Source organism: Sus scrofa, chromosome 5 (genome assembly GCF_000003025.6).
Source record: "Sus scrofa isolate TJ Tabasco breed Duroc chromosome 5, Sscrofa11.1, whole genome shotgun sequence".
In the NCBI taxonomy this organism is placed as follows: Eukaryota; Metazoa; Chordata; class Mammalia; order Artiodactyla; family Suidae; genus Sus; species Sus scrofa.
Window position 1 is genome coordinate 8,870,197 of NC_010447.5, and position 16,975 is coordinate 8,887,171.

Sequence of the window (16,975 nt, forward strand, 5' to 3'; positions counted from 1 at the left end):
GGCCAGGGATCAGATCTGAGCTGCAGCTGTGACCTAGGCCTCAGCTGTGGCAACTTGGGATCCTTTAACCCACTGTGCTGGGCCAGGGATCCAGCTTGCGTCCTGGCGCTGCAGAAACACCGAAGATCCTGTTGCGCGGGAACTGCGGGGCCACTGATTTTTAAAACAGCGTCCTGCAAACATATGTGTACCTAAGAGCATGGGAATGGTCTGGAAGCAAGAAGGCCAACTTCTCAGTCTTGGCTGCCTCTGGCGGCTGGGGAGGGGGCCAGGATAGGGAGTGGCATGGGATGTTGGCCAGCCCTGGCTTCAACTGTAATGATTTTACTTTTTACTAAATGATAATGAACAAATAAAGCCTGTTCCAGATCAGGGGAGACAGAGGGAATGGGCAACGCCAAGTCACACTCGCAAAGAACAAAAAAACACCGTGACACTCTGCAATCCACTGGTGGGATTGAGTCTTCACTTTATTACTATGTCACCAGAAGTCACCACCTTCACTTGGTTCACCACAAATGGACGGATGTCATAAAGAAGGGTGCCACAGGGCCACTGGATTCACTCTTGAGAGACTTAACCAGGTGGTGGGGGGAGTCCAGAGTGGGGGCCCAGGATGGGGACCGCCATTCACTGCACACACGCACACACAGAGATATATTTGTGGAGCCTTATATTATACATCTTATATGTAGAAAATATATATATTTATACTATACACAGGCAGTAACGCTGCGGGAAGGGCCGGGCCACCCAGACCAGGGCTGTGGGCACCAGGGGATGGGAGTGTCACATCAAGGGGCAGCGCCAGGAGACAGATGGACAAGTCCATCCTCCCATAAACTCTGGGGAGAGGTGCTCCCCCTCTGTGCTCCTTAGAGAATCAAAGGGGTCTTGGGCCAAGCTTAGGGGCCCCTGAGGTGTAGTGTGGGGGCTCTTGGTTATATAGGGGAAGCCCGGGACCCCCAATAGTCTTTGAAGATCAAGAATCACCAGGGAAGGTTGCAGTGGGGAGCAGATGCCAGTACCCTGGGAATTAGTCCCTCAATTGTTACGCCCCCCCCCCCCAGGTGGACTAGGAGCCATACACGGGCAGGTGTCCTGTAACGGTGCAGGGTCAGTGTCACGTCAGAAGCAGGACACCTGGATCAGGAACCCCTAGCTCTGGGCTTGACTTTGGACAGGTCACTGTCTCCCGGCCCAGGTTCTGTTGCCCCTAAGGGTCCTTGCAGCTCTTCACTTGTGTGGAACCCAGTTTTCCTCAGCCCTCTCTTGTGCCTGATGAGAGAAGGGAGCCCCAACTCAGCAAGGTCAAAGTGCAGGGGTGCCCTTCTCCAAGGAAGGGCTTGGAAGCAAAGGGGAGGCAGAGCGGAGCAGCAGGGAGGGAAAAGGGGATCCCGCTGGCCTGTGAGCACAGGCTCTGAGCTGGGGGTCCCCAGCTGGGCTGTCCTCAGTGAAGCCATGGCACAGGGCCTCCAACCCATCAGGGGAGTCAGGAGCTCTGGGTCTCAGTCAAACCCTGCCCTCCAATCTCTCATCCTGTTTCTCATTCCTACCACCGCACAGCCTGACCACGCGATCCTGCCTGGACGGCACCCCAGGACGAGCGGGGAGTGCCAAGTGGCAAGAGTCAGCACCCCCTGCCCCTGGCACAGTCTTGTAAACGTTCCCATTATGGGGGGCAAGGAGCTTCTGTACTAAATACTCAAGGGTTGGGTGAAGCTTAAATGGTATCCTGCCCTCTAGCCCAGCATCACCAGCAGCTGGTTGGTGCCCAGGGGAACAGATGGGCAGCACCCTGAGGTCTCCCAGTGCCCATCAGAAAGGGAGGGTTTTGGTGGGGAGTGGGTGAAGGGGAGGACTTCTCCCAGCATGCTGTGTGGGCACAGAACTTCTCTCTGCTAGAAATGCAGCCGCGCCCACCCCCACCCTTACTTGCTTTGCCAACCTCTGGTCTGGTACAGGTTCCACTGCTCAGCCTGGCAGACACCGTGACCCCATCCTGTCCCCACCTGGGTCCCCCGGGGGAGAGAACCAGATAGAGCCCTTTGCCCAGATGTGGAAAATTGAAGCCAGCAACGTGCAGCTGTCACTCAATTATCTGGGGTCCTCTCCTGTCACTGCTGTCCCTTGGGAAGACTTGACAAGACCCAATCCACACTCCACTGCTAATTCACTCGCACTCTCTGAGCCTCAGTTTCCCCTTCTGTTAAGTGGGGACAGTGATGCTACTTCTCTGCCTAGGAAATTCCCTCTCCTCCCCTCACTGCCCTGCTGACTCCTGCCTGTCTTCAGGGTCCCTCCTCACAGGGCCTTGGCCCGTCTGGCAATCGCATGGCGCATCGCCCCGTTATGGACCCTGGTGCAGCTGCTGGTTTAGTGCTCATTTCTGACGCCTGCCAGCTCCTCAAGGGCAGGGATCCCACCCTCTGTACTCCGGGCACAGATGCCTCATAATTGCTGCATCAAGAGACAAGTGAGCAAACACTACCTGCCCTGGGGTTCCTGGGGGGGCCGGTGGTAGGAACATCCAGCACCAGGCGGCCCACAACCCTGCTGCCTGCTCCCCGAGGCACCGGCTGGTGGCTGCTGGGCCCCAGGTCGCCCCTGCCTCTCTCCCTTCAAGGCCTCCCTGTTGCTTAAGGCTCAGCAGAGCACCCATGTTGTGCAAGATTCCCCCCCTCCCCCCACAACCCTTCCTATGCCTTTGGGAACACCTGCCATCCTCTCTCCTAGAGCCTGTCATCTCCCCAAGCCTTCCATGCCCCAGGGGCTCTCACCGTTCATCTTGGGGACAGTTTGTCCCATGGCAGCAGCTCACAGGCTGGCCCTGTTGGATCTAGAGCCCCTGTCTCCCCACAGAGGGACTGGCCGAGTGGTAGGCCTTCTGGGAGGCCAGAGGAGGGATGCTCCATGTCCTTGGCCATCCCAGAGGAGGGAAAGATGACACAGTGTCCCAGATCAGTTCTGTTTCCTGGGAGGTCACAAGGGCAGGGAACAGGGCATCGCTAGGTGGCTGGGACCAAGAAGCCCAGGCAGCAAGCCCAGCTCTGCCACTCACTCACTGTGACCTTGGGCCGGGTGCTCCCCCTCTGGGCTTCCTTGTCCACCCAGTTCCAGGTAGGGACTTAGCGGGCCTCTCCTAGAGGCAGGGACAGTGGTCAGTCCCCTGGGAAGCCACCAAGGGGCGCGGGCGCTCCTGCGGGGACCCGCACAGCGCAGAGCTCAGAGCAGTATGCGGGGTGAGGCAGCCCTCAAGGCTCTCCTGCCCCGATAAGGCCGGGGAGGGGCCGGCAGGGTGTGGGGAGAGGGGCCTGGAGGCAGGGCTGTCCCGCTGCAGGGGGCACAGGCGGGGCAGGGGCAGAGCAGGCCCCTGGCTTGCAGCAGAATCAGGGTGTCTCACGGGCTGAGGTCCCCAAGACCTCTCAGAGTGACAGGAGCACTGAACGGTGGAGCCCCCCGCCCAGGGATCAGGGGAGGCGGGGAGGACGGGGACAGCAGGTGCTCTGTCGTCAGGTGGCCTGGGCTTGGCCCCACCCCCATCACTGGCTGGCCGCATGACCCTGGGCGAGTGACCCGGACCTCTCCAGGCCTCAGTTTCCTCGGCCATAAAAGGCAGACAGCCCCAACCCTCCTAGCAGGGCGGCTGTGTCACTCCTAGCAGGTGACGGCCCCCAGGGTCCTGTGGGTGCTCACACCCCTCAGCCAAACCTCCCCGGCATCTTCTGGGGGATCCTTCCCTCCGTGCCCACCTGTGGGACCAGCGGGACCTCCTCCGCCGCTCATCCCCCTTTCTGGGGACCATCTGTCCTTCAGCACTCGTGCCAAGCACAGGCCTGACATACAGGAGGTGCCTGACGAAGGCTCGAAGATACAAGGAATGAACACAAACACCCCAGAGCCCTGCTGGACACACCTGCACACACGTGTAGACAGCCCCAGCACCTTACTGCCCCATCCCGCCCAAGCTGCCCTGGGCCTCAGTGCAACAACCTGGAGGTGCCGGGCAGGGCAGCCTGGGGGGGAGCGGGGGCGCTGGGTGTGGAGGGAAGGGGCAGGGGGGCCACTGGGGCGGGGCGGGGGCAGGTGGTCACTGCAGCTCAGTAGCCCTGCGACTGGTAGCCCTGGGGCTCGGTGTCGAAGGTGTTGGCCGGCTGCTGGTAGGTGCCGCCCATGCCGGCGGGGTCTGGCCCGGTGCTGGGCTCCACGTAGGGGGCATAAGGCATGCTGGAGTCCTGGCTGGGGTCCATGTAGTCCTGGGAGAAGAGGGCCGAGTCGGCGCCAATCTGGTACCGCTGGAAGGCCAGCACTGCCTGGCCCGCCTGGGGACGGGGGCCGGCAGGGACAAGGACAGGAGGGAGGGGATGGTTAAGGGAGAGACAGACAAGAGCACTGGGTTAGTAGAGGTTAGTCCACAGGACGCAGGCAAAAGAGGGTTAAATATCCTCAAAACACCAAAGATGGGACCAAGCCTGACTGGGAAGGAAGGCTGTCCTTGCAGCCAGCCCAGAACCACACTGTCGAGCCAGAAAGACCTTCAGAAAGCACCTGCCTGCCTCGTATCCCCTAATCCCAGAGATCACTCTAGGTCATCAAAAAATTCTAGAGTCTACAGAGTTACCACTGTGGCTCAGTGGAAACAAATCTGACTAGTATCTGTGAGGACATGGGTTTGTTTGATCCCTGGCCTCACTCAGTGGATTAAGGACCAGTGTTGCCATGAGCTGTGGTGTAGGTCAAAGACGCGGCTTGGATCTGGCGTAGGTGTGGTGGCTGTGGTGTAGGCCAGCAGTTATAGCTCCAATTCAACCACTAGCCTGGGAACTTCCATGTGCTGTGGGTGCGGCCCTAAAAAGACCAAAAAAAAAAAAAAAAAAATCTAGAATCTTCAGAGCCTTCATTGAGGAGCGTTAAAATGGCTCAGAGGCCCACAGCATCCTTCTAAAACTGTGTTCTCAGGGTTTTACGTGGAATGGAAAAAACAGGTTTTTGGTGTGACAGAGAATGTCAGCATCTCAAAGGCTATTCTGTCTCTCACGTGGCTGGGCATGGCCATATGACTAAGTTCTGGCCAATGGATCACCCCCAAGTTCTCTGTCCCACCCTTTGACCTGATGCCTGGAATGCAGATGTGATAGCTGGTGCTCAAGTTGCCATATTGGACCATGAGATCTATGAGCCCAGTTGTAGGGATGGGAGAGGCCTGGGTCACTAACAAGTTCTGAGGCCACTATGTCAGCCCCAGACTATCTAAGAGTTTGTTTCAACCGCTGTTATTTACGAGTTTTGTCATTTGCTTCTGAACCTCATTCTAACTGAAACTCTTGATCAAAGGAGTTTGGGAAACTGAGTTAAACAGAGTAAAACAAGTCTCAGGACCATAGGACCTGTCAAAGCCCTGTCTCTTTAATGTATGCTGGGATCCCCAAGGGGAAACTATGGCAAACAGCATTTACCAACCTTTTCTAACCACAGAAGCTCTTTTTTTATAGGGCCCAGTTGGGAAAGACTTGTCTACAGCATACATACATAGGTGGGAAATTCTTTTTCAGTAAAAGCAATTACATTGTTATAAGGACAATGACACGGACCACATCAAGCTAGGGAATGAATTAAATCTGTCATTAAAAGAAAATGTTTATAGGTCTACACTGAAAGCCTTCTCCAGAGATCTTCCCAACCCAGGTAATCTGGCTGTGATGGAAAGATGCACATGCTCTACACACCCCTATTTGGGGGCTGGGGAGACTGAGGCCTAGAAAAGGGAGGCCTTATGGCCAAGTTAGTGCCAGAACCCAGACTGGAACACAGGAGTCCTGCTCCTTCCCAGGCCAGGGCCCTCACCACCTCCTTCCTTTTGATCCGCCAGCTGACAAGGCCGTAAGTCAACCAGGAACCCAAAAGGGTCAACGGGTGAGAGACAGGGGGCAAAGTGCCCTTGGTGTTTTATTCCAGAAAGTTCCAGAAACCCAGTGACTAGGCATTACCTTTTGATTTATGTCACTGGAGAAAACTCAGAGGGGCAGCCCTTCCTGGAAAGTGGCTATTTAAAGCAAAGTGCCAGGGGCCTGGGAAAGGCAGACCAGGACTCAAGGAGGTGAGCTGAGGAGGTCAGGAGTGGCTGTCTTGTACGTTCCACTTTGCTGCGGGGCGGGGGGGGGGGGGGGCCTCAGATGCAGGAGCCTGGAGGAGCAGGGGGGTGGAAAGCCCCTGCCTCCTCAGGAGTGGGGCCACATCTTTAGCACCTCTGAGCCATCAGCAAGCCCCCAAGAGCTTTGGGAATGAAAGGATGAGTCCCTAACAGGAACTCCTACAGACGTGGTCCTCCCATAACTCCAGGCTGGTGTCCCGCACAGAGGCAGGGGGCTGGAGCAGATGACCTCAGCGACCCCTCCAGGGATAGCAGTTCCAGACCTAGTGCTATCTCTGTGGTCACTCCTCTGTCCCCACTGAGTCAAGGTGTCCTTTAGCCATCCAGTTCCAGACGCCACAGACAGAAGCCACGGAGAAGTGTGAGCCCCTGTTGGACTGAGGTGCAGAGGGGAGGCTGGGGCTTCTGCTCAGAGCGCAAGGACCTGGGACACTTTGCTCTGGGGTCTGGGCTCCGTTACCTCCTCCATTCCTGCAGAGAGTAGAGGAGGGGTAGGTGGGCTCCCGCCCAGGCAGCTGAGAGCCCCAAGGAGGGAGCCTGTGTAGAATTACTCCCAAAGCAGAGATTATGAAGGTGTCCTCTTTGGAGAGAATGAATGAATGGATGGATGAACAAGGGAGCCTACATTTATTGAGCATCTCTGTGCCAAGCCCCATGCCAACCTTTGGTTCATCTGCACAACAGCCCTGAGACGTCAGTCCATTATCACTCCTCAATCCAGCAGGCTGAGGCTCAGAGAGGTGCAGGGGTCTGTCCAGGGTCACACTGCCCATGAGAGCAGAGCCAGACCAAGAGTCCTCTGATGTCCTTGGCCAGAACTTCCCTTGGCAGCCACCTGCCATGGGGACTATAAAATCGGCTTTGCTCTTGCAGCCGTGGGACAGGCTCTCACACTGTGCCCACAGCTCAGCACCCCAGCGGCCCATGTATGGAGCCACCTTCAACCCTCCAGCATCCTGCGGCTGTGCACTGGGGAAAATTTCAGTTTGTCTTTCCCTCCCCAGCCTGCGGGCTCCTGGGGCCAGGGGCACGCCTGATTCATCACTAGGCACAAAACAGTTGCTCAATAAATGTTTACTGAATGAACGGACACAAAGGAGGCAATGAGTGAATAGGTGGTGAGTCTTAACGGCCTCTCAAGCCAGCCTGCCCCTGCCCAGCATGCCTGGCATCCTGGCGGATCAGTGGGCAGTAGGTGCCCCCCAGCCTAGCCACCGGGCATGACTAGGGCAGGCCTACGGCTGTGCCGAGGCAGGAAACAGGGTGCTGTACTCCTCCTGGAAGGTAAGGTCCTTGAATCTCCGCACGGCCAAGGCTGCGGTCAGGCTCTGCCAGAAGAGAGCAGGGATGAGGCCAGCCTCCAAGAACAGGGAAAGGCAGAGCTGCCAGCAGGAAGGCGGGCTTCATCAGGAACCTGTCAGTCAGACCCTCAGGCCCGCCCCCGGAAGTCCTGAGGTCCAATCACCCACCTCCTCCTCTGCGGGCCCCTCCCTCGGGAGAAAACGGAGGTCCACGGGGTCCCAAAAAAGAGAAAGAAGCCTGGCCAGGACAGGCCTGGGAAGGCAGGAGGACAGCGAAGGCTGGCTGAAGCACGGCTTCGCAGGAGGGGCCAGGGCTGCCAGTAGAGAGCCCCACCCCGGGGGGGCTCCTCCTTGCCGAAGCCTGGGGCCGCACAGCCAGAAAGCCTGGAGGGGAGGGGGCTGCCGGAGGGGAGGGGAGAACCTTGGGGATGAGGTTCTGGGTTTATGTCACCCCAGGTCTCTGCAGGAGGGAGATGAGGGGAGAAAAATTAAATCGAGAGGACCTGGAACCAGTGGGAAAGAGGGGCCAGCCTTGCTGTCACGCAGGTGGGTGCTTGAGATCACCGGGTCCAGAGCCTGCAAAGGGGTGACCTCTGGCCAGAGGGGCCAAACACAGGCTTTTTTTGACCCGCACAGTATGTATTTTTTAACCTGAATAAATTGCTGACACATAAAGATCAGAGTATACAGAGAAACTCAGATTTCTGGCTTTGCTGGGGAAACAGGAAGACCTGGCCTCTGTGGGTCCCCTTTCCTGCTGGGCAAAGGGTGCCCTTTTAGGATGGCGTGCACGTGCCACCTGGCCCACTCACGCCTTCTCAGGTCCTGCCTGCCCTGTGGACATCTGCGGTTGTGGCACGCCCCACCGCAAATCCAAGCTCCCTATTTTACAGACGGGCAGATAGAGGCCCAGAAAATTAGAGGCGGCCCCAAGGTTTGACCCAGGTCTCCTCTCAGCCTGGGCTCCTTCCCAGTGTAGAATCTCGAAGCCTTATCCTGCCCTCTAGGCCTCAGGTTTCTCATCTGTAAAAGGGGACAGCAACTCTCTACCACCCAAATACTGGAGTGGCTGGGAGGGGAGCCTGTTACTACACCAAAGGCAGGGTCTGTCGTCACCACCTGCCTGTCCCCACTGGCAATGGCAGCTGTCTTCTTCCTCGGGGAGCAGTTCCCCCCCTCACCCTGTAAGCACTGAGGAGGGAGGGAGAACAGAGTCCCTGGTTCTGCTGAAAGGCCACCAGCCCCGGGGGCCCGGCTGGGCAGGCGAGTGGGGGCCAGCTGGGCGGCGTACTCACCCACGTGAAGATGGAGAAGAAGGAGAAGGCGATGGCGGCCCGGGCTGCGTCCGTCCCTTCGTTCAGTGGGTTGTCCTTGGGCTTGGAGACCTGCCACTGGTTGGCCAGGTAGCAGAAGCCCACGAACCAGAGGAAGGCCCAGAAGGCTAGGGTGTCCACACGAGGCAAGCGGGGGAGTGGGGAGGAAATGTGAGATGGGAGGTTCAAGAGGGAGTCTCCCATGCCCCCACCCCCAAGGAAGAGGTGGGGGGGGGAATCAGAGTGGGGGGAGTGCAGGGAAGATGCAGAGAACAGAGAGGCCAGTCAGAGGTCAGATGCAGGGTGGGAGAGAGCCAGCCAGGCCAGAGCAGGGGTGGGGGGGGGCAGAGGGAGGGAGGGAGGGAGGGAGGGAGAAAACCCCGTCAGCCTAGGCCCATGTTTCTCTAACCTCAACCAAACACAGACCTCCCAGCTGAATCCCCCCTGGCCCGTGGTCCACCCTGAGGCCTGCAGCTCGCTGAAGAGCGTCCACCCAACCCCCGCCCGCTGCTGCCTCCCAGAGAACAGGCCAGGAAGGAGGAGGGCACGCCACGGCCAGTGGGTCTGCGTCTCTATGGTGTCTGCAGTCTCAGTGCGGGGCCCTTGCAGAACCAAGGTCTGGAGAGTTCGGGATTGCGAGCCTTGTAGCCACAAGACTTCTGTGTGCCCAGAAAGTCCAAGGCTGCTTGGGATAAAGAGCCCAGGTGCCTAGTGGTCAGTGCCTAGAGCCCAGACCCTCCTAGAGGCTCTGCTGGGGAGCTCCGGGGTTCCAGGGAACACAATTTGAGAAGCACTTATGTCATTCTAGTTCCTTCGACTCTGAGGGACCCCAGGCCTCACCCCTGGCGGGCAGCTTGGCACATCCTGAGAGTCCTGGGCCTGGAAGTGGGGGGAGGTCCCAGCCACAGACCAGAGACCACAGTTCTAGGCCACGGGCTCCAAACCCAAGCATCCTCCAATCAGTCCCTCAGAACTCATGGGGACAGAGGCCAGGCGACCTCTGGCGAAGGTCGTTTCTGAAGGGCAAGGGCAGCAGCTCCCCAGCTCCAGGTCCTGACCTCCCGCGATGCCTACTGTGTGCCCGGGCCCTCAGCTACCGCCTGTTTAGTTCTCACAGGGCTCCACCAAGGCAGGGGCCAGAGGACGCCGCTGAAAGGCGAGGTGACATGGGCGTTGTGCTCCCCTCCCCGCCACGAGCCATGGGCTGTTCTGGGGTCTCGGGCCCAGCGCTGGGCCCGTCCTTCCCTGCTACCAGCCTTATGACCCCAAGTCTGTCCCTTCACCCGCCTGCACCTCAGTTTCCTCATCTGGAAAATGGGAAGAAGGGCGGGAGCCGCCTGGCAGGTGTGTGTGAGGATGCGGACGAGCGGGACCACGCGGGACAGCCCCCTGCCGACTCCGCTGTGCCAGGGGGGCGGGGGGGGGGCTTGGGCTGGGGGCTCACCCGAGACGCCGATGTCCGACAGGACGGCCTTCTTCCGGTCCTTCACGCTGCTGATCTGCGGGAAGTAGACGTCCAGGGCCAGGTAGAGCAGGCAGGTGAGGAAGGCGAGCACGCCCACGGTCACGCCATAGCCGCAGGCGTTGGGGTTGCGGTTGTAGACGCAGAACTCCTCGCTCTCGGAGGGGCTGTTGAGGTAGCCCTCGTTCACGATGGAGCCGAACACCACGATGGAGAACACCTGCAGGGGTTGGGGGGGGGCCGTGTGAGCCCCCCGTAGGCCCCGGCCCCGGGGAGGGGAGGGCTGCTAGGCCCTCGGTCTGTCGCCTGCCTCTCTGGGAGCCCTCTTCCCCCAAAAGCCACAGGCCCGCTGTTACACAGGCATTTCAGAGGGGAAGCCCAGAGAGGGAGGGGAACTTGCTCAGGGTCACACAGCCCAGGAGGAGTCAATCCCTTCCTTCTGCAGCGGCAGGCACGGAGGACCCTCCCACCGCATGTGCGGCCTCGCACCCCTTCCAGTCGGGTGCAGAGAGGGCTTCCTGGGCTCTGGCACCAAGGTTACTCTGGGTCTGGACCCGGCCTCCCAGAACAAATGGTCTCATGCCCTCTGGGTGGTGAGTCTGCCAAGCCCCCGTGCCCCAGCATGACTCCCCCAGAAGCTGGCACGGGCCTGGCCTCATCTTGTGCTTCCCTCCCCTCTGCGGAGCTGTGGGCTGTTCTGGGGTCTCAGGCCCTGTCCGTGGTCCCACCCTTCCCTGTTGCCCAGGCCCTGACAGGTGGAAAGAGCGATCAATGAAAAAAGATACCAGTCACAACTCGGTCAATCCCAGGCAAGCTGCACAACCCTAGTGCATTACAGGTGGTACCTCCTTTAAAGCCCCCAACGGCCCCCAGGACATGTCTATTTCAGTTGGGGTGGCAGCCAGCAGAGACAGTCCCCACGACCCCACCTCCGGGTATTCATGCACTTGTGCAATCTCCTTCCCCTGGACTGTGGGCTGAGCCCAGCCATTTGCTTCTAAACAGAATATGGCAGGAGTTCCCGCTGTGGCACAATGGAATCAACAGCCTCCTAGAAGTGCTGGAACATGGGTTTGATCCCCGGTCTGGCCCAGTGGGTCAAAGGTCCAGGGTTGCTGAGGTGCAGGTCAGTATTGCAGCTTGGATCTGATCCCTGGCCCGGGAACTCCATATACCACCGGGCAGCCAAAAAAGAAAAAAAAAAAAAAAAAAAAGGATACGGCAAACAGTGACAGATGTCCCTTCTGCTGGGAGAAGGTTACAGACTCCGGTCTCTGTCATGCTCACCCTCTCTCAGCCCCTGCCACTTGCTCGATCGGGTGGAAGCAGCTCCCACGTTTAGAGCTGCCTTACGGAGAAACATGCGGTCTGGAACTGAGCCCCTCAAACCACAAGGCTGAGTCCTGCCAGCCCCATGTAAGTGACCTTGACCGTGGATCCAGCCTCAGCCTCCAAATGAGACCACAGCCCTGGCTGAGATCACGATGTAAGGTAGGGCACCTGGCCAAGCAGACTGCTGACCAGGGAAACTAAGAAAACTAATATTGGTTGTTTTAAGCCACTACATTTTCAGAGTTCCCACTTTGGCGCAGTGGGTTAAGAACACAATTATGGGGACTTCCTGTTGTGGCACAGCAGAAACGAATCTGACTAGTATCCATGAGGATGCGGGTTTGGTCCCTGGCCTCGCTCAGTGGGTTGGGCATCTGGCGTTGCAGTGACCTGTGGTGCAGGTCACAGATGTGGCTCCGATCTTGAGTGGCTGTGGCTGTGGCTATGGCATAGACCAGCAGCTGCAGCTCCAACTCAACCCCTAGCCCGGGAACTTCCATATGCTGTGGGTGTGGCCCTAAAAATCACGGGAAAAAAAAAAAAAAAAAAAAAAAAAGGAATTCAACTGCATCGGCTTGGGTCACTGCACAGGTTCAGGTTCGATCCCAGCCTGGTAAAGTGGGTTAAGAATCTGGTGTGGCGGAAGTCGTGCGGTAGGTCAAAGTGGTGGCTCAGATTCAGTCTCTGGCCTGGGAACTTCCATCTATTGCAGATGCGGCCATAAAAACTATGATAATAAAAAATACATAAGCCACTATGTTTTTTTACTTACATGGCAGCAGCTGGCTAACACAATCAGTATCACTGGCATTTTGCAGATGAGGCAGGGAAGGTGTAGGTATTGGTTAATGTGTCCAGAGTCACATGGCTGGCATGTGGCTGAGCTGGCTTCAAACCCAGGGACCTGGCTTCATGCTTTTTCCTCCTGCCTCTTGCCTCCCCTAAAACTGTGAGGACAAAGAGGCCCACACCCAACAGACAAACACATGAACAGGAAGACAGAGCCTCGGGTGTGGCCTGCAGTGAGCCCGAGGTGCAGGCTGCAGAGGATTTTTATTGTCCATTTTCCACTTCACTTTTCTTTCCAATTTTCCCACAATAAGAAACTATAATTTTGGAGTTCCCGTCGTGGTGCAGCGGAAACAAATCTGATTAGGAACCATGAGGTTTCGGGTTCGATCCCTGGCCTCACTCAGTGGGTTAGGGATATGGCGTTGCTGTGAGCTGTGGTGGAGGTCACAGATGTGGCTCAGATCTGACATTACTGTGGCTGTGGTGCAGGCCGGCAACTGGAGCTCTGATTTGACCCCTAGCCTGGGAACCTCCATATGCCATGGGTGCGGCCCCAAAAGGACAAAAAAGAAAAAAAGAGAGAAAAAAAAGAAAGAAACTATAATTTCAACATGAACCAGACACATTTTCCGCCTTAGCCAACATGCAGGATGAGTAGTGGTTTCAGGGCAGGTATGGGAGAAAATACGAGCAGCATCTTTTAAAAAATCTTATCATAACAACAACAACAACAACAACAACAAAAAGACAAAAAAAAAAAAAAAAAAGGAGTTCCCGTCGTGGCGCAGTGGTTAACGAATCCGACTAGGAACCATGAGGTTGCGGGTTCGGTCCCTGCCCTTGCTCAGTGGGTTAACGATCCGGCGTTGCCGTGAGCTGTGGTGTAGGTTGCAGACGCGGCTCGGATCCCGCGTTGCTGTGGCTCTGGTGTAGGCCGGTGGCTACAGCTCCGATTCAACCCCTAGCCTGGGAACCTCCATATGCTGTGGGAGCGGCCCAAGAAATAGCAACAACAACAACAAAAAGACAAAAAAAAAAAAATCTTATCATCACAAATGAACCTTTCCGCAGAAAAGATGACTCATGAACTTGGAGAACAGACTTGTGGTTGCCAAGGGGGGGGGGGAGGGGAGGGAATGAGATGGACTGGGAATCTGGGGTTAAGAGATGCGAACTATTGCCTTTGGAATGGATAAGCCACGAGATCCTGCTGCGTGGCACTGGGAACCATATCTAATCACTTACGACGGAGAGGGATGGAGGATATGTGAGAAAAAGAATGTATGTGTACATATTGTGACTGGGTTCCTTTGCTGTACAGTAGAAAATTGACAGAACACTGTAAACCTGCTATAATGGAAAATATAAAAATCATTTAAAAATGAAGAAAAAAATCTCTTTATAAGATGTCTGCACTTTACGTGGGTTTTATAACAAACTGGATATATTTGTGTGGTAATAAATATAAAACCAATCGCCACTTTTTATTGAAGTAGAGTTGACGTGCAACATTATAGGTTCCAGGTGGACAATACAGTGATTCACAATTTTTAAAGGTTCTGCTCCATTTATAGTTATTATAAAATACTGGCTATATTCCCCATGCTGTACAATATATCCTTGTAGCTCCTTTTATACATAATAGTTTGAACCTCATGGTTCCCTACCCCTAATTGCCCCCCACCACCGGTAAGCACGAGTTTGTTTCCCACATCTGTGAGTCTGTTTTTGTTTTTGTGTTTTTTCTCTCTTTTTAGGGCCACACTTGTGGCATATGGAGGTTCCCAGGCTAGGGGTCGAATCGGAGCTACACCTGCTGACGTACACCACAGCCGCAGCCACACAGGATCCGAGCCACATCTGTGACCTACACCACAGCTCATGGCAACCAGATCCTCAACCTGCTGATCAAGGCCTGGGATCAAACCCACATCCTCGTGGTTACTATCAGATTCATTTCACTGCCATGCGTTTCATGATGGGAACTCCTGTGTTTGTTTTTTGTTGTTGTTATATTCACTAGCTTTTTGATTTTTTTAAATTAATTAATTTTTTTTATGGCCGCAAGCATGGCATACGGAAGTTTGCATGGCATACAGAAGTGCCCAGGTGAAGGACTGAATCTGAGCTGCAGCTGTGACCTACACCATGGCTGCAGCAATATGGGATCCTTTAACCCACTGCACTGGGCTGGGGATCAAATCTGCGTCTCTGCAGTGACCCAAGTCATAGTCACTGCAGTTGGATTCTTTTTTTTTTTTTTTTTTTTGTCTTTTTGCCTTTTCTAGGGCCCTTCCCTCGGCATATGGAGATTCCCAGGCTAGGGGTCTAATCGGAGCTGTAGCCACTGGCCTACACCACAGCCACAGCAATGCAGGATCCAAGCCGTGTCTGCAACCTACACCACAGCTCACGGCAACGCCAGATCCTCAACCCACTGAACAAGGCCAGGGGTCGAACCCGCAACCTCATGGTTCCTAGTCGGATTCATTAGCCACTGCGCCACAACGCGAACTCCTACAGTTGGATTCTAAACCCTCTGTGCCAGAGCAGAAACTCCTGTTGGCCTGTTGTATTTTTTAGATTCCATGTATAAGTGATATCATAAGTATTTGTCTCTGTCTGACTTATTTCACTTAGCATAATACCCTCCCAAGTCCATACATGTTGCTGCAAATGGCAAAATTTCCCGTTTTTATGGCTGAGCAGTATTCCATTGTATATATATGCCATATCTTTGCCATTCATCTGTTGATGGACACTTAGTTTGTTTCCATATCTTGGCAATTGTAAATAATGCCCCTGTGAACGCTGGGGTGCATGTATCTTTTGGAATTAATGTTTTCATTTGGGGGGGATAAATATCCAGGAGTGGGATTGCTGAGTCATATGGTAATTATATTTTTTAAAAGTTTCGGAGTTTCCGTTGTGGCTCAGTGGTTAATAAATTGACTAGGAACCATGAGGTTGCGGGTTCGATCCCTGCCCTTGCTCAGTGGGTTAAGGATCCGGTGTTGCCGTGAGCTGTGGTGTAGGTTGCAGATGTGGCTCGGATCCCGAGTTGCTGTGGCTGTGGTGGAGGCCGGTGGCTACAGCTCCGATTCGACCCCTAGCCTGGGAACCTCCATATGCCAAGGGAGCAGCCCTAGAAAAGGCAAAAAGACAAAAAAAAAAAAAAGTTTCTATTTTTTGTTTTTGAGAAACCTGTATGCTGTTTTCCACTGTGGCTGCAATTTACATTCCCACCAATGGTATATGAGGGTTCCCTTTTCTCCACATCCTCGACAACAGTCATTATTTATTGTCATTTTCATGACAGCCATTCTGACAGGTGGGAGGTGATTATCTCATTGTGGTTTTTTGTTTCATGTTTGTTTGTTTGGGGGTTTTTTTTGGCCACCCTGTGGCACATGGGGTTCCCAGACCAGCGATCTGCTCCAAGCCGCAGCTGGGACGCATGCTGCAGCTGCAGCAACACCGGATCCTTAACACGTTGTGCTGGGCCTGGGATCCAACCTGCACCCCAGAGCTCCAGCGATGCTGCTGATCCCCTTGCGCCACCGCAGGGACTCCTCATGGTGGTTTTGACTTGCATTTCCCTGATGATCAGGGATGCTGAACATCTTTTCATCTGCCTGTTGGCCATCTGCATGTCCTCTTCGGAAAAATGTCTATTCAGTTCTTCTACCCATCTTTTAATTAAGTTTTTTGTTTGTTTGTTTTTGATGTTGAGTTGTATGAGCTGTTTATACACATGGGATATTAACCCCTTATCATTCACATCGTTGGCAAGTATTTTCTTCCATTCAATAGGCTGTCTTTTTTTTTTTTTTGCTTTCTTTAGGGCCGCGCCCGTGGCACATGGAGGTTCTCAGGCTAGGGGTCCAATAGGAGCTGTAGCCGCCGGCGTACACCACAGCCACAGCAATGAGGGATCTGAGCCACGTTTGTGACCTATACCACAGCTCACAGCAACGCCGAATCCTTAACCCACTGAGTGAGGCCAGGGATTGAACCCACAACCTCATGCTCCTGAGTTGGATTCGTTTACCACCAAGCCACGACTGGAACTCCTGTTTTTTCATTTTTGTCAATGGTTTCCTTTGCCGTGCAAAAAGCCTTTAAGTTTAATTAGGTCTCGTTTGTTTACTTTTGCTTGTATTTCCTTTGCTTTGAGAGGCAGGTCCAAAAAAATACTGCCACAATTTATGTCTTAGAGTGTTCTGCCTTATGTTTTCCTCTAGGAGTTGTAGGGTTTCTGGTCTTGCATTTAGATCTTTAATCCATTTTGACTTTATCTTTGTATATGGTATTACAGAATGTTCCGATTTCATTCTTTTACATGTGCAGTTTTCCCAGCATCAGTTATCGAACAGACTGTCTTTTCTCCATTGTATAGTCTCACCTATTTGTTGCAGATCAACAGACCATAGGGCACGGGTTTCAAATCCACATCTAATGGGAGGATTGGTTCAAAAATTTTTCCAGAAGGAGTGCATGATCCAAGGTTTGGAGGCCACTGGTTCATAACACTGTGTGTGAAGAAGGATTCTGACCCAAATGTCCAATGGATGAATGGAGAAGTAAGCTCTGCACGGCCATGCAGTGGAATATTATTCAGCCA

The 16,975-nt window shown here is 54.7% G+C and overlaps 1 protein-coding gene across 5 annotated transcripts in view; it reads right to left on the reverse strand.

Moving 5' to 3' along the window:
* The window catches only part of SYNGR1 (synaptogyrin 1), a 31,627-nt gene continuing 15,096 nt past the window's right edge, over nucleotides 445–16,975 (reverse strand). Inside the window, exons 2-4 of one of the 5 annotated variants that reach the window (XM_021091099.1) lie at nucleotides 10,210–10,447; nucleotides 8,748–8,893; nucleotides 445–4,256 (exon numbers count right to left, since the gene is read on the reverse strand). In XM_021091099.1, the coding sequence (XP_020946758.1) occupies nucleotides 4,101–4,256; nucleotides 8,748–8,893; nucleotides 10,210–10,447 (540 nt within the window). In that variant the 3' untranslated portion in view covers nucleotides 445–4,100. 5 annotated transcript variants of the gene reach the window in all.